General features: G+C 47.9%; 1 protein-coding gene across 2 annotated transcripts in view; it reads left to right on the top strand.

The window, feature by feature from the left end:
- The window catches only part of PYGM (glycogen phosphorylase, muscle associated), an 80,953-nt gene that overhangs the window by 34,244 nt on the left and 25,608 nt on the right, over positions 1-21,101 (top strand). For both annotated transcript variants that reach the window (XM_088442538.1, XM_088442539.1), the window contains exons 5-9: positions 5,152-5,283; positions 8,403-8,514; positions 18,612-18,694; positions 19,513-19,656; positions 19,745-19,837. In XM_088442538.1, coding sequence (XP_088298664.1) covers positions 5,152-5,283; positions 8,403-8,514; positions 18,612-18,694; positions 19,513-19,656; positions 19,745-19,837 — 564 coding nt within the window. The remainder of the gene's footprint in view (positions 1-5,151; positions 5,284-8,402; positions 8,515-18,611; positions 18,695-19,512; positions 19,657-19,744; positions 19,838-21,101) is intronic.

Below are 21,101 nucleotides of genomic sequence, written 5' to 3' on the forward strand. Positions count from 1 at the left end.
GGTACCCCACAGTCTCCCTATTTCCCCGCTCCCGGGTTCTCAGGAGCCAGCGTGGGTTAACTCCCTGACGAGTTCTGTACAGCACTTGTCGGATGTGTTGCAAGGGGAGTCTGTGATGCGGCCTCATAAAAGGCCGGTGGCGTCTCTGTCCGCTCCTTATGAGGATGACGAAGGGACGTCTGATGATGGGGAGATTCTGGATCCTTACGATCAGGAACCTTTCCATACTAAGGACGCTGATGCTAAGTCCAAAGTATATATTCCTGGACTTATTCGGGCGGTCCGCACAGCCTTGGTGATTGAGGACGAAGTTCCCCCAGCGGCTAAATCTAAGTATGCCTTTTTCAAAGATGTGAAGGGCGATGCCACAGTCTTTCCTCTTTCGGGTCAGTTGGTGGACCATTTAGAGGAGACGTGGAAACAACCTGGCAAAAGATACCAACCGCAGAGACGCCTGGCGGTGGCTTATCCGTTCGCGGATAATTATTTTGCTAAGTGTGAATCCCCTCCACAGGTGGATTCTCACGTGACCCGTCTTGTCCGTAGTGCCACATTGCCGATGCCATCCACGTCCTCCCTTAAGGATGCTACGGACCGCAAGGTAGAAATCTGCCTGAAGTCCGCTTATTCCCTTGCAGGGGGGGCAGCACGGCCGGCTATGGCCATTTGCTGGGTTGCCAGAGCGATGGAGCGCTGGGCGGATTCATTAGAGGCTTCTTTTGAATCCGACTGTCCGGCCGAACAGGCGGAGTTGATTGGCAATCTCCGTGATTCGGCCACCTACATCAACGAGGCGGCTCTAGACATTAGTACTCTGGTGTCTAGAATTTCTTCAGCAGCGGTAGCTGCTCGTCGCACCTTGTGGCTGCGATCCTGGAAGGCGGACGCAGATCCAAGAAAGGTCTGGAAGCGTTGCCGTTTACCGGAGAAGTTCTCTTCGGTCCGGATCTGGATAAGATTGTGGCCACGCTGGCGGCAGCCAAATCTGCTTGTCTCCCGTCGGCCGCTGCTCCTTCTGGTTCTGGACCATCGTCCTTTCGGTCATCTAGGGCCCAGGGCAGGCCCAAACCACAGTCGTTTCCTCGACAGGCTGGCCCTAAGAAATCGGTCAAGCCCCGGAAACAGGCATGGAGTACCAGACATCCGGCCCCCAAGCCTGCGGCCTGACGGTCCGGGTCTCCCCTTGGGGGATCCCAGGGTGGGAGGCCGCCTGCTGCAGTTCTCCCGGTGTTGGTCGTTCACTACGACAGACACTTGGGTTCTGGAGGTGGTCTCTCACGGGTACGCCCTCTCCTTCCGGCACAGACCCCCGGCTCGATTCTTCACCACGGGTCTACCATCAGACCGGAACAAGGCTACGGAGCTGCGGAAGGTATTGCACACTATGCTCCAGGCTGGAGTTATAGTGCCTGTTCCATTCTCCCAGAGGGGCCAGGGTTTCTATTCAAATCTATTTTTGGTACAGAAACCCAATGGGTCATATCGTCCGATTCTCAACCTCAAAGCACTCAACAAGTCTTTGCGGGTCCCGAAGTTTCGGATGGAGACCCTACGGTCCATCATTCTGGCGCTGGAACCTGGGGACTACATGGTGTCATTGAACTTACAGGACGCTATGGCGGTCATGGCGGCTTCTCTGCGGCTGCAAGGAGTCCGCATGTTGCCGTACTTGGACGACCTGTTATTGGTGGCAGGATCTCCAGAGCTCCTGTTACACCACTTGGACCTGACCATTGCACTGCTGCAATGGCACGGCTGGCTAATCAACTGGCAGAAGTCCACTCTAATCCCGTCTCGGAGGATTCTGCATCTTGGAGCCTTATTGGACTCGGGACAGCAAAGGATCTTCGTGACGGAGGACAAGATCTCTGCTTTACAGTCAAGGGTGCGCAGTTGTCTGCACAGCCGCCGGGTGTCCTTACACTCGGCGATGAGGTTACTGGGCTCCATGGTGTTGGTGTTCGACATGGTGGAATACGCCCAGTTTCACTCCAGACCTCTGCAGCACCTGATCCTGTCCAAGTGGAACGGGCTGCCTCAGTCTCTGAAGTTCCAGACGATTGTGCTCACCCCGGAGGTTCGCCTGTCCCTTGCGTGGTGGTTAAAGACGACCCACCTCAACAAGGGACGTCCGTTCTGGGTTCCAAATTGGGTCCTGTTGACAACGGACGCCAGTCTTCGGGGCTGGGGAGCAGTTTCGGGTCCACACTTGTTCCAGGGCAGGTGGACACCGACAGAAGCGGAGCTTCCAATAAATATCTTGGAACTCCGTGCGGTCTTCAATGCTCTCCTGCAGGCACAGCGGTTTCTCCAGGGTCACCCGGTGCAGGTCCAGTCGGACAATGCTACCACCGTGGCCTACATAAACAGGCAAGGAGGAACTCGCAGTCGGGCGGCTCTCGTAGAGGTCTCTCGGATCCTGGTTTGGGCGGAGTGCAATCTTCCGGCCATATCAGCGGTCTTCATCCCGGGAGTGCTAAATTGGGAGGCGGACTTTCTAAGTCGCCAGGACGTTCATCCAGGGGAATGGTCCCTGCACCCGGACGTTTTTCAACTACTGGTGGACAGGTGGGGTCTTCCAGAAATCGACCTCATGGCGTCCTGGCACAACAACAAGTTGCCGGTGTACGGGTCTCGCACAAGAGACGAAGGGGCGTCTCTGGTGGATGCTCTGTCCGTCCGGTGGACGTTCAGGTTCGCATACCTGTTCCCTCCGGTCTCCCTTCTTCCACGGGTAATCCGGAAATTCAAACAGGAAGGAGGGACGCTCCTGTTGATAGCTCCCGCGTGGACCAGACGGCACTGGTTCTCAGACCTTCAGGGTCTGTCCGTGGACAGTCCTCTGCGGTTGCCGCTACGACCGGACCTTCTGTCTCAGGGTCCTTGTCTTCACCCGGACCTGACTCGGCTGTCTTTGGCGGCGTGGCTGTTGAGACGGCCATGCTGAGGTCCTGGGGGTTTTCCAGCTCTGTGGTGCGTACCATGTTACGAGCTCGGAAACCGTCTTCCGCGAGGATATACCATCGCGTGTGGCATACGTTCTTCCAGTGGTGTCGACCGAGAGGTTATGCACCGCGGGAGTTTCGTCTGTCTCGGATTCTCGCCTTCCTGCAAGCTGGACTAGATCATGGGCTTCGCCTTGCTTCTTTGAAGGTACAGGTTTCGGCCCTATCTGTCTGGTTTCACCGTAGGATTGCTACAATCCCGGATGTGCGCACCTTTATGCAAGGTGTTCTCCGTATTCAGCCGCCCTTTGTTCCACCTGTGGCGCCTTGGGATTTGGCTGTGGTCCTGAGGGCTCTCCAAGGACCGCCGTTTGAACCACTGGGCTCAGTGGATATTAAATGGCTAACAGCTAAGACTGTTTTCCTTCTGGCCGTTGCTTCAGCCAGACGTGTTTCTGAGTTAGGGGCTCTTTCTTGTAGACCCCCTTTCTTGGTTTTTCATGGGAACAGGGCAGTGCTCCGCACTCGGCCCGAGTTTCCACCCAAAGTTGTTTCCCAGTTTCATGTTAACGAGGAAATAGTTGTTCCGGCCTTTAACTCACCGGGTCTTTCCGTGGGTGAGGCCTCTTTGGATGTTGTGCGGGCCTTAAGGACTTATGTTGACCGCACTTCTTTGTTTAGGAAGTCGGACGCTTTGTTGTCCTCTATGGCTTCTGTAAAAAGGGTTGGCCTGCTTCAAAGCAAACTTTGGCAGCCTGGATCCGTATGGCTATTTCTGAAGCTTATCTTCATGAAGGCCTACCGGTCCCTCCTTCTCTGAAGGCTCATTCCACTAGGTCTGTGGGTCCTTCGTGGGCAGCTCGACGTGGTGCCTCGGCAGTTCAGATCTGCAAGGCTGCTACGTGGTCTTCTGTCCATACCTTCGTGAGGTATTACAGGTTTGACACCTTCGCCTCTCAGGATGCTTCCTTCGGGCGGCGGATTCTCCTTTCTGCACAGGAGCGTCCCCACCCTTAAAGGATACTGCTTTGGGACATCCCCAAGGTATCCTGTGGATACCCTATGGACCCTGAAGTAGAAAATATGAGATATGGTAAGAACTTACCCTTGTTATCTCTATTTCTACGAAGTCCATAGGGTTCCACAGGACTCCCGCCCTGTCGCACCTGTGCTGCAGATGGGCTTTGCTCTGGTCACCGGTTTTCCGTCTCCCTCTGGTGAGAATGTGATTCTTGTATGTGTCCAGATCTTTGTTCTCTCTCTTCCTTCTCCTCCTCCGGCCTATGGCTTGGTAACTAACTGAGGTGCCTTGGCCCGGGGGCGGGGTATAGGAGGGGGACCTAGTGCATCCTGGGAGGCTGAAAGCTTAACTCTTTGGTGCCCTGCGACTGATGTCACACCTATACCCAAGGTATCCTGTGGAACCCTATGGACTTCGTAGAAATAGAGATAACAAGGGTAAGTTCTTACCATATCTCATATTTTATCCCTTAAGTCTATTTATAAGTTGGCACAATCATTAAACAAGCCGGTCACACTCTTCTAAACAGCATGTATCCCTGCTCTTAATTCAGTCTATTGGCAGTCAGGCATATCTGTCACATGGAAGAATGCATACATGGGTATATGAATGAACGTATGCTCTGAAAAGTATCTAGATGACGCAAAACCATCCAATTTAATGTGCAGCTTTGAAAACACCCACTTAGTAAATATAGGCTATAGCCCCTATTTTTTTGCATCTGTTAACATAATCAGGTGCATAATGATGGGTAACATGCAATCCTCATGGTTTACCCAGGCTGTACCTGACCATTTATGGCTAGCTCATTTCATTGTATATAGAGCAAATATTTGCCCTCACACCATCATGCAGAACTAACTTGAGAAGGTGTCTTTTGGCACTGGTGCAAAAGTAGTATTAATGGGCCTGATTCAGCAAGGATCGCAACTGCGATTGCAATAGCGATTACGCACGCAGTCTCACTGCGAAGATATGCTAATACATACCGTTGCATGCGCATAATGCAACAATCGGCCAATTGCATGCGTAATCGCAGTTGCGATCTTTGCTGAATCAGGCCAAAGTCAGAAAAGATTGAATTTGGACCTCCTGCATTAGTTCCTGTTCTGCGCTTCATTACTGGTAACTCTTCCCATTGCCCTCTTCTTAATTGTTCTGACACTATCCAATCCCTCTTTTAAGATGGAGGAGGCAGATGACTGGCTGAGGTACGGAAACCCATGGGAAAAAGCAAGGCCAGAATATATGATTCCGGTCCATTTTTTTGGCAAAGTCCATCACACCCCACATGGAAGTGAGTGGGTGGATACCCAGGTGAGTGTAATGTTGTAGTATGTTTGTTTTTTTTATCACTATGACAGTATGTACTCTGGGGCAGCTAAGCACACATATACAATATTCAAATGTATTTTTCTTATGAAATCAGGCTATATTTATCATATGGCCTAAGTACATGTGAAATGAGGCACCATCATGTAGCAATACCCAGTGGTCCCACCCCTTTATATCCCCACAGAAATGCCATATGTCAGATAAAATAAGTATCAGAGTCCTATTAAGTGAACAAAACAAAGTACTATTACAAGTCTCACCAATAAGCAAAATTAAGATACAAGAGTGAACAGTTCACAAGTCCTTTTTACATTATAGATCAGGGGTTCCCAAACTCGGTACTCAAGCACCTTACAGGTCCAGGTTTTAAGGATATCCATGGTCGAGCACAGATAGTTAAATCAAAAGTCTGAGGTACTCACCTGTGCTCAAGCATGGTTAGCCTTAAAACCTGGCCCGTTAAGGTGCCTTGAGGACCGAGTTTAGGAACCTCTGGAATAGACAATTGAAGCATCATTCAGGATGGGAAAAGAACGCTGATAAGTCCTCCGCCACACAAGTGATGAACTAATTATGTATACTGTATATTGGAAGGTGCTGTCAGGAGAATGGGTTTAGATTAATAGAATATATTCAAAAGCACTTCTATTTTATTTATTGTTATTCTTTATTTATATGGCAGGGCCAGAAAGGTTTGGTAGAGCCATACATAGGGCACAGAACATACAACAAATGACATCACTACAAAGATGACTAAATTAGATAGAACAAAGTCACAAAGTTACAGAAGTCCATAATTACTATTGCAGCCTCAATTGCATCTTTTGCAGCAGCATGACTGCGTCTTTATGCTAATGCCGATGGTATTCCTACTGAGGTGCCCACCAGCTGCGACTCTAATCTGCCACTATGCGTATTAAGACACATTACTGGTAGCACCATTGAACCTTGCACCAGCCCTATGGAGGTGCAGATTATCCGTCATCACATGGCTGCCTCTGTAAGTACAAATGTGTCTTTAGATGCAGTCTCTGACTGCGATATGCCCGCGTCTGCTCAGCCACCCCCTATTACCTCCCAGAAAAGCCCACTAAAATCCCCAGCTCTTGCAACCAAATTTGTTTGTCTCCCAGAGGTAACCATCGGGCGCATGCACAGTGCGACTTAGACGCATGGGAAGACTGAGAACATACTTTACTGAGAATATTTCAGTCATTCACAGCAGTCCCTGCCCCAGTTGAGCTTACAATCTATATTCCCTACAACGTATACACACCATCACACTAGGGTTAATTTTAGACAGAAGCCAATTAATTTACCAGTGTGTTTTCAGAGTGTGGGAAAAAAAATATTTTTTTTCCGGAACAAACCCACGCAAACACAGGGAGAACATACAAGCTCCCCACATATAGTGCATTGGTCAGACATTGAGCTCATGAGCTCAGGGCTGCGAGGCAATGCTAACCACTGTGCCAAGTTGCCCAATATACCAATATATATAGTGTAAATCTGTAAATATTAGCAAATAAGAAATAGCGATGTAAGTATCGCACTCCCCCTTTTTCGGTGAGTGTGTAGCGTTGGACCTAATAATCACCGTGGTCCTACGGTAGTTGCCGATTGCAACAATGACATCACAGATGGTTTCACTGGATATCTTCAAACGGTTATCACTATTTCTTATTTGCTAATATTTATGGATTTACACTATATATATTTTTTCTCTCTTTATCCCATGAGGGGAACACCAAGATATTCATAGATCCTACGGAAGCACCGGAACCAACACCCTTTTTTTTCTATCGTCTGTTTGAGGAGCTCTGTTGAAAAGCCCCTGCTGTTCATGGCTGCATATCCAATTGGATCCCTTTTTGTATGAAACTCAGCGCCAGTCACACATCCCCAAATCACAATATACCAATAGTTAACGGAGAACACACTGAGGAGGTAAACAGCCCGTGACATCCATTACATGATGATACACGGATGCACTTTGCAATCACCAGGACAAAAACATGATCTATCAACTTATTGAATGTGAATGTGTTCTCCTATTTTTATTTTCCAATATTACCTGGATACTCAGATTAGCAATAGCAGATAGGAGATGAAAAAAAATAGTATTCAATATTTTAACACAAACACAATGTATGTCCATGCTATAAATTAGGGCCCTGGTGTGGGTGTTTCCGGAGGAAGGAGGCAATATGCTGCACTATTTTGATGACATTACTACATTCCCCTTAAGCTGGCCATACACCAGACCAACTTTCCTCCAACCTTCCATCTAGTTGGTTGGTTGGAATGAAAATTTGGTAATGCATGGGAGCAAATGACAATCAGCAATTTGCTCCCAAACACCAGAAAACACAAAAAAAGGTCGTTCAGGCAAGTTGGTTGAATCTGTTTGATTTAGAAAAGCCTGTCTGAACAAGAGCTTTCATCCACTTTCTGGTGTTTGGGAAAGTTCTAGGAAAGTCTAGACCCGGGTACTCTGTACCCATCTCACCATCTTGGCATCCCTACAAAGTGCTTTAAAGATAATATTTAGAATTTTACATTAGTCCCTGCCTGTGACCATGTTAATTATTTGATGTTGTTTTTCCCTCCAATTATTTACACAGGTGTTTTGTTTATTTCAGCCTGAATTCTGAGTGGCAAATTTGCACACAGGAGGCATAATTGGAAAAGTTCTAGTTGTCCTATGTAGTGGCTGGGCGTCCGTATCCCTTCTGGCACACATTGGGGCCTATTAGTGCAGTTGGGAGATTATTGGCTGCATGGTACTGACTGCATTTTCACAATGACTGCACATGTTCAAGATATTTTGGTCCAGTCATTGTTGTGTATGTTGGTAAATGCAGTAAGAAAATTTTAATTTTGCAGCACTTGCGTCTGGCTGTCGTGATGCAATGGGCCAGTGGACATATATTTCTGTAAAATAGCATTATAGACAAAATTATATTGCCTGTAAGTTCGAAACTAGCAGTAATTAAAGTATAGCAAAAGCATCCTTGCTCTATGTATAACATGTTTCTATTGTGTCAGGTCCTGTAGTAAATGTATCACCTGACTTCCTCTCTACTTTCCTTTAATTTCAGGTTGTTCTTGCTCTTCCTTACGATACCCCAGTACCTGGATATAAAAATAACACAGTTAATACCATGAGGTTGTGGTCAGCAAAAGCTCCCAATGATTTCAACTTGAAGGATTGTGAGTCTTTAATGCTGTGTTATCGCACTCTGTTATTTTTTATTGCACTCTTTGTTATTTTTAAACCACCTGTTCACACTGCTCAAGGACGACTACAAAGAGTTGTATGAAAATAATGGTTTCCTTTCCACTTGAGATGCCCAATTTAGTTTGTTACTTAGAATGGTTAAAAAAAGACACAAGTCGTTCAGATTCAGGGGCCTATTCATTAAACCTAACAATTCTCTGGAGATAATTAGCTAGAACTCTCATGGAGTTCTAGCTAATTATAGGTGGAATTCATCATTCCACCTCTCCATAAGTATCTATTCCGAAAAGCTGTCATTTTTGCGATGACAGCTTTTCGGGAAATAGATACTTTTCCCTGCCTACACTACCTTATCGCATCTGGAAACAGTGCTGCGCATGCGCTGTTACATCTGTAAAACCAGCGCATGTGCAGCACTGCCTACAGATGCCTCACAGTGCCTACTGCCTACTGTCTACAGATGCCTCACAGTGCCTACTGCCTACTGTCTACAGATGCCTCACAGTGCCTACTGCCTACTGTCTACAGATGCCTCACAGTGCCTACTGCCTACTGTCTACAGATGCCTCACAGTGCCTACTGCCTACAGATGCCTCACAGTGCCTACTGCCTACAGATGCCTCACAGTGCCTACTGCCTACAGATGCCTCACAGTGCCTACTGCCTACTGTCTACAGATGCTTCACAGTGCCTACTGCCTACTGTCTACAGATGCCTCACAGTGCCTACTGCCTACTGTCTACAGATGCCTCACAGTGCCTACTGCCTACTGTCTACAGATGCCTCACAGTGCCTACTGCCTACAGATGCCTCACAGTGCCTACTGCCTACAGATGCCTCACAGTGCCTACTGCCTACAGATGCCTCACAGTGGCGAATAGTAACTGCATCAAATTCCGAAAATTGATAATTTTCGGAATTTGATGAATACCACAATTTCCACATCCCCATACTAATGTATGGGGAGTGTGGAAATTAACCCAGGGGAACTTAGCAAGGAGATATCTGTGATATCTCCTGTGTTAAGTGGCTACATGAATACCAAAATAACGTTATTTAAGGAAAATGTCCTTAAAAACGTTATTTTAGTGTTGATGAATAGGCCCCATAACCTTCAAAAATTCTAATTAGGTTGAACAAGAGGTAGGAAAAGCATTACTAGGCGGCCAAAGTGTACAATACATAGCCCATTGTCAGGTGGCCAAGTATAACATATAAAGGGCAGTGGCATAACGTGGGGGTTCGAACGGGGCACGTGCCGAGGGCGCCGCCGACAGCAGTCCAGGGCATATGCGGTCAACGGCACTACACATTAAAACAAACAGCGTTGTTGTTTTAGCACTGCAGCCAATAAGAGTCAGGCAGACTTATTGGCTGCTGCACCCAGGGCCAGAGCCGGGTTGGAGCTCCGCCTTTTGGCTCCTGTACTGGGTGAAGAGAGAGACGTCCTATAGTGTCAAGCGGGATGGGAGCAGCGGACAGCGGCGGGCGCAGGAGCAAGGATTCCGGTAAGTATAATTTTGTCTGTCTTTGTGTTTTATGCGTAAAAAGCACTACTACTGGGGGCACTGTATATTGGGCACTGCATAGGGGGTACAATATAAGGGACACTACTGAAGGCACTGCAGAATGTGCACTACAACAGGGGGCATTGCATAATTGGCACTGCTACTGGCGGCACTGCATAATGTGCACTACATCAGGGGGCATTGCATAAGGGGCACAACTACTGGGGGCACTGCATAAGGAGCACTACTACAGGGGGCACTGCATAATGTGCACTACAATAGGGGGCATTGCATAAGGGGCACTGCTACTGGGGGCACTGCATAAGGAGCACTACTACAGGGGGTACTGCATAATGTGCACTACAACAGGGAGCATTGCATAAGGGGCACTGCTACTGGGGCACTGCATAATGTGCACTACATCAGGGGGCATTGCATAAGGGGCACAACTACTGGGGGCACTGCATAATGTGCACTACAACAGGGGGCATTGCATAAGGAGCACTACTACAGGGGGTACTGCATAATGTGCACTACAACAGGGAGCATTGCATAAGGGGCACTGCTACTGGGGCACTGCATAATGTGCACTACAACAGGGGGCATTGCATAAGGGGCACTGCTACTGGCGGCACTGCATAATGTGCAGGGCTGCCATCAGAAATTGTGGGACCCGGGACTGACAGAATAGGCAGGACCCCCCCCACCTCCGTTATTGAATGCAGTCTGTGCGCCCTACCTTTTTATTTGTATTACCTCACCCCCCCTTATTGAATGTAGTCTGTGCACAGCAGGCCCTGCATTTTCATCACCTCAAACACCCCCCCCCCCCTGGTTTGTGCATATATTCTGCGCGTGGCAGGCCCTGCATTTTTATTTTTATTATCTCACCCCCCCCATTAGTGAATTTAGTGAGCTAGTGAGCGCGGCAGGCCCTGCATTTTTATCACCTCTCCCCCTCCTGCCCCCCTGGTAGTGAAGTCTGTGAGCGGCAGACATCTCCCCCACCCCTCAGCCCCCCGGGTAGTGACATGTGTCCGTGGCAGGCCCTGCATTTTTATCACCTCACTCTCACCCACTCCCCCATCCCCCTGCTGACCAGACATTCCCCCACTTACCTTATGGACCAGGCAGCGGCTACTTCCTCCACGGTCCACCAGCAGTGCAGAGTTGCAAATGCGCTCCTCTTCATCCGCGGCTCACCCTACACTGGCGCGCCATTACATCATGCGCGCTGACTCCAAAACAAGCTCGTGGACCAGCAGCCAATCAGGAGCAGCCGCTACGGCCGCTCCTGATTGGCTGCCGTTCCGCGACCTCAGGCTGGCTTGCGGCCGCACTGCTTCTATTTGCTGCTGCAGCGGCGCTGCTACCCTTGCCCCCCTCCCTCTTCCCTCCCTCCGGGCGGAATGGTTCGATTCCCATCAGCGGCAGGCCGACATCAGCAGAGTTCCGAGCAGCGGAAGCTCGACAGCGCTGGAAATCCCGATGGTAGATAGGTGAGTATCTACTAACCTAACCTAACCCCCCTAACCCTCCTTAGGGGTGCCTAACCCTAACTTCCCCCCCAAGTGCCTAACCCTAATCCCCCCTCCCCCCCTGCCTAAACCTAAGTCCCCCGGGGGGGTGCGTAACCCTAAGTCCCCCCCGGGGGTGCCTAATCCTAACTCTCCCTCCCCCTAACCTAACCCTCCCGGGGGGGTGCCTAACCCTAAGTCCCCCCGGGAACCCTAAACCTAACCCACCCCCCCTGCGGCTGTCCGCTCGCGGCGCCCGGCATCTCTATGATCGGGATGCCGGGCACCGGTCTCCCGGCGTCGGGGAAATGCGGGCGTCTACATCTAGACGCCCGGCATTTCACCCTTGCCAGGATATGACAGTCGGGAAGCCGGCTGCCGGTATTTAGGCAGTCGGCTTCCCGATTGCTTCCCCTCCGGGCCCGGGACTCGAGGCCCGGCGGTCCCTCCCTGATGGCGGCCCTGATAATGTGCACTATATCAGGGGGCATTGCATAAGGGGCACAACTACTGGGGGCACTGTATAAGGAGCACTACAACAGGGAGCATTGCATAAGGGGCACTGCTACTGGGGCACTGCATAATGTGCACTACATTGCATAAGGTGCACTACTACTGGGGGCACTGCACTACATAAGAGACACTACTACTGGGGTACTGCATAAGGGGCACTACTACAGGGGGCATTGCATAAGGGGCACTACTGGGGCATGGCTTAAGGGACATTACTGGGAGCACTGTATAAGGGGCACTCATGAGCTCCACCTTTCGGTCCTGCACTGGGTTAAGGGAGAGACGTCTCTTGACTTCTCTCCTATAGTGCTGAGCGGAACAGGAGCAGCGGACAGCGGAATTGCCATAGCATTCATATTTTCACAGCAAATGCTGCGTGCGATTACAGAGCTGCTATCGCAATAGTGATCCTTAATGAATCAGGCCCAAAGTCCATTCCCTGTTGACCTATTGTAAAATATTGGGGCTTGGTTCTTGTTCGTCCAATATTAAAAACAGATCATTCACCCAAAAGGAAATTATATCACTAGATGAAGTGCTCCGAACTTGCTGCCTCAGTTAAACTCCAGCAAAAGTAGACAATTTGCTAAAAGGAATCTCTAGAACAAGCATAGGCAACCTGCGGCACTCCATGCAAAACCCACTCAAGATATTGAAAGCAATATCAAATATATATATCTTAAATAATGCAGTGTTTCCCAATCTTTCTTGAATCACGGTGACACACACAGCAGTCACCCATTCTCTCTCACACACAGCAGTCACCCATTCTATCTCTCACACACAACAGTCACCCATTCTCTCTCTCACACACAACAGTCACCCATTCTCTCTCACACACAGCAGTCACCCATTCTATCTCTCACACACAACAGTCACCCATTCTATCTCTCACACACAACAGTCACCCATTCTCTCTCACACACAGCAGTCACCCATTCTATCTCTCACACACAGCAGTCACCCATTCTATCTCTCACACACAACAGTCACCCAGTCTCTCTCACACACAGCAGTCACCCATTCTCTCTCACACAGAAGTCACCCATTCTCTCTCACACACAGAAGTCACCCAGTCTCTCTCACACACAGCAGTCACCCATTCTCTCTCACACACAGAAGTCACTCAGTCTCTCTCTCACACACAGCAGTCACCCAGTCTCTCTCTCACACACAGCAGTCACCCATTCTCTCTCACACACAGCAGTCACCCAGTCTCTCTCACACACAGAAGTCACCCAGTCTCTCTCTCACACACAGCAGTCACCCATTCTCTCTCACACACAGAAGTCACCTATTCTCTCTCACACACAGCAGTCACCCATTCTGTCTCTCACATGCAGCCGTCACCCATTCTCTCTCACACAGCAAGTCACCCATTCTCTCTCACACACAGCAGTCACCCATGCTCTCTCACACACAGCAGTCACCCATTCTGTCTCTCACATGCAGCCGTCACCCATTCTCTCTCACACAGCAGTCACCCATTCTCTCTCACACACAGCAGTCACCCATGCTCTCTCACACACAGCAGTCACCCATTCTGTCTCTCACATGCAGCCGTCACCCATTCTCTCTCACGCAGAAGTCACCCATTCTTTCTCTCACACACATCAGTCACTCATTCTCTCTCACACACATCAGTCACCTATTCTCTCTCACACACAGCAGTCACCCATTCTCTCTCTCACACCCAGCAGTCACCCATTCTCTCTCACACACACAGCAGTCATATTCTCTCTCACACACACAGCAGTCACCCATTCTCTCTCACACACACAGCAGTCATATTCTCTCTCACACACACAGCAGTCATATTCTCTCTCACATACCCAGAAGCCACCCATTTTCTCTCTCACATGCAGAAGTCACCAATTCTCTCTCTCACACACAGCAGTCACCCATTCTCTCACACACAGCAGTCACCCATTCTCTCTCACACACACAGCAGTCATATTCTCTCTCACACACACAGCAGTCACCCATTCTCTCACACACAGCAGTCACCCATTCTCTCTCACACACAGCAGTCACCCATTCTCTCTCACACACACAGCAGTCATATTCTCTCTCACACACACAGCAGTCACCCATTCTCTCAAACACAGGAGTCACCCATTCTCTCTCACACACACAGCAGTCACCCATTCTCTCTCACACAGCAGTCACCAACTATTTCTCTCACACACAGCAAGTCACCCATTCTCTCACACACACAGCAGTCACCCATTCTCTCTCTCACACACAGAAGTCACCCATTCTCTCTCTAACATGCAGCAGTCACCCATTCTCTCTCACAAACACAGCAGTCACCCATTCTCTCTCACACACACAGCAGTCACCCATTCTCTCACAAACACAGCAGTCACCCATTCTCTCTCACACATACAGCAGTCACCCATTCTATCTCTCACACACAGCAGTCACCCATTCTCTCTCACACACAGCAGTCACCCATTCTCTCTCACAAACACAGCAGTCACCCATTCTCTCTCACACACACAGCAGTCACCCATTCTATCTCTCACACACAGCAGTCACCCATTCTCTCTCACACACAGCAGTCACCCATTCTCTCTCACAAACACAGCAGTCACCCATTCTCTCTCACACACACAGCAGTCACCCATTCTCTCACACACACAGCAGTCACCCATTCTCTCTCTAACACGCAGCAGTCACCCATTCTCTCACTAATGGTGCATACACACGATCAGATTTTTCCTTCAGATATGAACGATAACGATTTAAAAATCGTTCAGTCGTTCATATCTGAAGGAAAATCGTTCATATCTGACATGCCTGAACGATGGACGATCAACGATGCGCGTTCCCGTTTGTCAGATAACGATATCTGACATCTGATGGGTTTGCAGTCAGACTTGGACGATTCCATTCATTTTAATGCAGTCAAAAATCGTTCAATCGTTCAAATCGTTCAAAACTTTGGTAAAATCGTTCAAATCGTTCAGTCGTTCATCTGACAAATCTGACAAGTCTGACAAATCTGACCGTGTGTACGCTCCATTACACGCAGCAGTCACCCACTCTCTCTCACAAACACAGCAGTCACCCATTCTCTCTCACACACACAGCAGTCACCCATTCTCTCTCACACACACAGCAGTCACCCATTCTCTCTCACACACACAGCAGTCACCCATTCTCCCTCCTCGGCTGTGTATCATGCGTAATTATAGAAGCGGCCCTGACCACTCTCCATGTGTCTCTGCCTCATGTGCCCCGCCCTGATAGCACTGTCATCAACCCTGAGCTCCCACACCCCCATATTACTGCCTCCACCTCCTTCCCATAGTGTCATCAGTCCTCTGAGCCCCCACTCCCCATATGTATCTGCCTGCTACTCCCTTATCCTTGTCATCAGCCCCCTGAGCCCCTACTTCCCATCTGTATCTGCCTCCCCCTCATCCAGCTCTTACCTTTATCCTAAATGGCTGGGTCTTGCAGCTCCACAAGCGTTGCCTGGCTTACCTTGCAGCTGTTCACAGTGCGTTCCCAGTGCTCAGCATGTGAGTCTGAGCACCGCTCTGTGTTCTGCTGCTGCAGCCTCAGTCCTGACATCTCCTCCTGGCTGGCTGGGATCGCTGAGATAGCAATCAGTGCCAGAGCCAGCTGAAAGGAATAAAAAAATCTACCACCCTAGGCTTGGGATGCCCCTAGGTATTCCAGGTACCCCTAGGTATTTGCCTATTATGCCTATGCTTAGGGCCGGCCCTGGCTCAGAAGATCGAGCTTTAGCCGGTCTCATCTTGTTCTGCAGTACCTGCGTTCAAAGTAGTTGTTAACAGTTTCCTGAGCCTGCCTTCCTGATCAGAATTCGCCCTGATTTCAGCTGCTGTTATTCTACCTGCTCACGTCCCCGGAGCAGCGACTTCTGCAGCAGCGACCTACCTGTCCTCAGCCCGCTGCATTTTCACACTACATCCTAATCAGCGTCAGTCAGTGATCAGCCACTTCAAGCCAGCAGTGCTTTCCATCTCACTGCCTCCAGCCTGCACTCTAAGCCGTACCTGTGATCATCTACATACCTCAAACGGTGACTTGTCGTACCGCACACCTTAGTCAGCTACATCAGCCAGTGGCCCAGCCACATTATTGTGCTTATCCTGTTGTTCCTCAGCCTGCGGCGTATGCGGTGTCACCGTTCATGAACCAGTTGCTGCAGTCTAAGCCACACCAAGGATCACCTGTCGATCATACCTCAACCGGTGGCATAGCCGCATCTCATACCCTAGTCAGCTACATCAGCCAATGACCCAACCACCCTATTGTACTCAGTCCAGTTAGTTGTACCACAGTCCGCAGCATTGGCCACATCACCGTCTTCGGGCCAGCCCGTCACAACCCTCACTCCTGTCACTCTGCCAGACCACAAATCAGTCGCTCCACAGCCCGCAGCTCAGCCGCATCGAAATTCATAGACAGTCATTCCATAGCCGGAGACCATGCTGTACTACAGTCCCAGTCGCTCCTGTCTGGGGTTTTGTCACTGTATGCTTTATTACCCAGTCGTACTTTAGTCCTTAGATGTACCTTAAGCCATTACCACTTGTCGCTGGTTGTGTACAAGTTACATTCTACCTGCAGTTTCACACCAGCTAGTTTCTGCAGAGGTAGGACTGCCACTTCATAGCTGTACCTTGTTTCCAGTCAGCAGTCCTGCGGTCTTCCGTCAGTTGCGTAAGCCTCTACTGCTGGAGGTTTAAGTCCAAAAGGCCACCTAAGTATCACTGTGAACATCTATCACTAAGGGTACAGCGGGTGGCTGTTATTGGTGGAAGATCCTCTCCTTGGTTCTAGAGGCCTTACACAACTGCACAGGATTCCATAACATTTTGTCTATCACATTGACCATAAATAATTGGATTTGGTCCTGGACCACCAAGCCATGGCATTCCTGCAAGTGCTCCACAGCACACCATAGTGCCACGGACCCAGATTGGGAACCACTGTCTTAATGTAATGTAATGAAGTGAAACAGTCCAGGGGCATATACTTAGTTAGAAAACTGTGGGCTATGAACTAACCCTATGGTTACTCAGAGTGGCCGACGGAACTATAACACCTTCATCAGTGAAGTTACGTACAAAGATGCAGTCATTAGATCCCACATTACTATAAAACGGTTGCGTGACGCCCGCGTTTTTCTAACCACCCCTTCATTACCACCCTTTTCCACCACATATGACCCATAACTGTCAGTCACTCTGCATCTAAAACCTTTGTGAGCGTCATCGAAGAGGTCTCGGAATATATGCGCTGTGCGACTTAGATGCATGCGCTGTAATAAAAACTGTGTAAATATCTGCATAGCGTACAACTCTGAATCAGGCCGTATATAGCAGAAATTAAACATTTCATATCAAAGTGAATTTGGCTATATGATGCAGCATTTTGCAATTAGCACCCCCATTATTATTTAAGTCTTAAATCAAAATATTGATACTGATTGTGATTTTGCTTTAAATGTAGGAAAATTGCAATTGAGCACATTATAAAATCAGTTAAAATCTACTGCCACAATTTTACAATAATTTAATGTTACCTCTCTTTCTAACTTCCGTTTTCCCACAATGGTGTTTGCTTATTGTGATATCATTCATCTGCACTTCTACATCCAGTATACAGTGTGCTGGCTCCTGATCTTACTGCACTATGCTTTGCTGGATATAGAGTTTTTAGGAAGCATTGCATGATACTCTGCTGCCCCCTTGCTTGAAGCCAGGCACGTAACTTATTATATCTTTTCTTTAACTTGATCTGGCATAATGGAAATTCAGAAGGCTTAAATGTACTTTACAATGCCAGAGAGCACTTTGCTTTACATAATAGCTTAGCAAACTACCATTGACTTCTACATTCTTTTCAATCTACAGCTTTCTTTTACTCGATACATCTAATCAGTGCTTAAAGTGGTTCTAGAGATGTGGTGGAACTCAAGTAGTAATGCCACCTGTAATAATGCCCCCAGTAGAAGTACCAGCAGTGGTAGTACCCCAGTGGTAATGACCCCATTAGTAGTGCCCCTTACACAAAAATAAACAGTAACACACAATACGTGCCTTAAGCCCCGCTCCTGCGTCTGCTACCGTCTGACTGGCTTCTCCTCGGAACAATGGGGTCTCTCCCATAGTGCCCACTGCGGGAGTCGGAAGCCGGAGCTCACGAGTGAACTCTAGCCTCCGGGTGCTGCTGTAGGGAAGGAGCCGGGCGCCTGCTGGTAACAAAATCTCAGCAGGCGCCCGGCAACTCCATGCGGCACAGGGCTGACTGGTTGGTTAAGGTGGGCTTGAGGAGGCGGAACTGGTTCCGCCTCCAAATAGAACTGACAGAACGCAGTTCCACCCCATTCCGGCCCACTTTAACCCCTGCATCTAATAGTATTTTGTGCCTCTGCTTCTGGTTAATGTTGTTTCTAGAATTGTTTCCCTTTATATATTGTGCTGGATCCAATATTATTGTACAAGCCTCATAAGCAATTAATCTAAAATTCTCTCCTTCCATTTTCAGTCAATGTTGGTGGTTACATCCAGGCCGTATTAGATCGGAACCTTGCTGAAAACATCTCACGTGTCCTATATCCAAATGATAACGTGAGTAACAATTCTTTATTTTATTTATTAAAGATGAACTTGTATATAAACTGTGTATTCTCTGAATGCCACAAGCTCCTTGGTTTAACCTGTATAAAAATCATTATAATATATTGCAGTCCTCCTGGAGCTCTCACAACTATCAGGGAGATGTATCAAACCTTCTAAAGAGTGGAGAAGAACAGAAGTTACCTATAGCATACATATACATAATATAAAATAAAAGGTAGAAGCTGATTGGTTGCTATGGTCAATTTGGCCACTTGTATGCTTCTACAGTCTTTAGAAGCTTTGATATAATTCCCCCTAAAGCAGTGGTTCCCAAACATAGGTTCCGTGGGGCACTTGTAGGTTCATGGTGCAGGATCAAATTTAAATTATTTATGGTCAATGTACAGGTAAAACCAGTGTTGGTGGCTGCCAGTCATAAAATATGTGGACAAATAAAAGCACAACCCTGTCCACCTCCGCATAGCAGAACCTAAGGATGACAGGTTATCACAATTTATTTAATTGAAACATTTTTTCTGAATTTCTCAATAAGAAACCTTTGGCCTAGAGGCACCATGAAAAAAATGGTGATATTCTAGGGTGCAAGTGAATTGACACACCCACATATTAAATCTGGATTACTAACAGGCTCCAAACCCATGGCAGCTGGGCATTAATAGTCCAGCCACATGAAACATTTCTACGATGAGATTTTAATTCTGCCATCAGAGGAAACTAATTCTTATCAGTTTAGGATGTGCTGAAATGTTGAACTTCTGTTTTTTTGTTTTCATTCACACTTCTACCATTATACTCCCTCTTCCCAGTTTTTTGAAGGTAAAGAGTTGCGTCTGAAGCAGGAGTATTTTGCGGTGGCTGCCACACTGCAAGATATAGTCAGACGCTTCAAGTCCTCTAAGTTTGGGTGCCGTGATGCAGTCCGTACATCCTTTGAAACATTTCCTGACAAGGTAATATTTTCCTCTCCTGTACACGTCTTCCCCATCATCACCAATGTATCCTTTCCAATGTTTTCTAATGCTTAGTTATCTTCCTTAGGTGGCCATACAGCTCAACGACACTCACCCATCTCTTGCTATTCCTGAACTCATGAGACTGTTTCTGGATGTTGAAAAATTGGATTGGGATACGGTAATGTGACATTGTTGACATTGTTCAGCTTCTAGCATCATCTCTGAATGTCTTTTCTTCAGTTACAGCAAGTACCATATACTCAGGCAGGGATGCAAGTCAGTCTCTATCACATAAGAAAGCTAGCAGTACAGCAGCACATAATGGTGGGATCATTTACCCTTGTCCCAAGAACAGTGCTTGTAGAAAGCTTAGGAGCCAGCTCTGCGGGTGCTGTTGGTGGTTGAGCAGCCCAATATTTGTTATGCTTCTATCAATGTCTATGCATGCCATTTTTCAGTCACAAGGAGGGGCACCCCCAATTATTTTGAAAATCTGGCTCCGTTGGTAGAAATAAACTTTCAGGGAAAGCTGATGCTTATTTGAGTCTTGAACGGCGCAGCAAATATGTATGGGTGTAGATTATGTTTATGTTCCGTGATGGGGTATAAACGGAGGAAGTGTGCAATATTTGGTGTATATCTGTGTGGTACAGAGATATGGTCTGAAGAAAAAGTTACAACAAATTTATTTCTAAGAAATGAAATAAAATAAAACAAAAACTAGTAAAAAGGACTCTCTAGCATAAATATGTGCATGGATAAGATACGTAAGATATTACAAACATCTAATATACATAAGACAGAAAAGAATGTGCAACACCCTGTCACTGCGCTCTCCTTATGGTCACAATATGAGTGATGTATTAATACTCAAGGTTATATACAATGAGGTAGATAATAAGCAAGAAAAAGGCCTCTCACATAACCAATACATTTCATACAATAATCTACTGACTGTTGGCTGCGGGTGTCTGACAAGCTGGGCACAAGCTGTGTGTGTGTGTGTGTGTGTGCGGAACATAAACCGTAAAACACAATAAAACACAGTAAAATCATAAATAGTATAAAACTGCATATGTCCCAGAGAAGAACACTAAACCACTCTGTTATAGTCACTTCGCTCGCTATGCTGCGGGATGGTGGCTCGCTTCGCTCGCCACAGGAATATATTCCCCCTTTATGCCCACTTGGATGGTAGGGATTTACGTTGGACACTGGCTGATGATGTCATCGTACACAAACGGAAGGGGATCTATCTCATTCCATGTTTTTAGAACGGAGATAATGTTGCATGTGTGGCAACATTGTATCATAGCTATTGAAATTGATCACAGTCCAGGTCCTGAAACTTGCTGCTTCTCTAATGGGCAGTGTTGCAACAGTCAAAAGCTGCCCATCCACTAGGCCATAGGTTTTTAACCGCTGTGCCACAGACGGTTGTG

The sequence above is a fragment of the Taudactylus pleione genome, unplaced genomic scaffold (genome assembly GCF_031769625.1).
Source record: "Taudactylus pleione unplaced genomic scaffold, aTauple2 ptg000313l, whole genome shotgun sequence".
NCBI classification, from domain to species: Eukaryota; Metazoa; Chordata; class Amphibia; order Anura; family Myobatrachidae; genus Taudactylus; species Taudactylus pleione.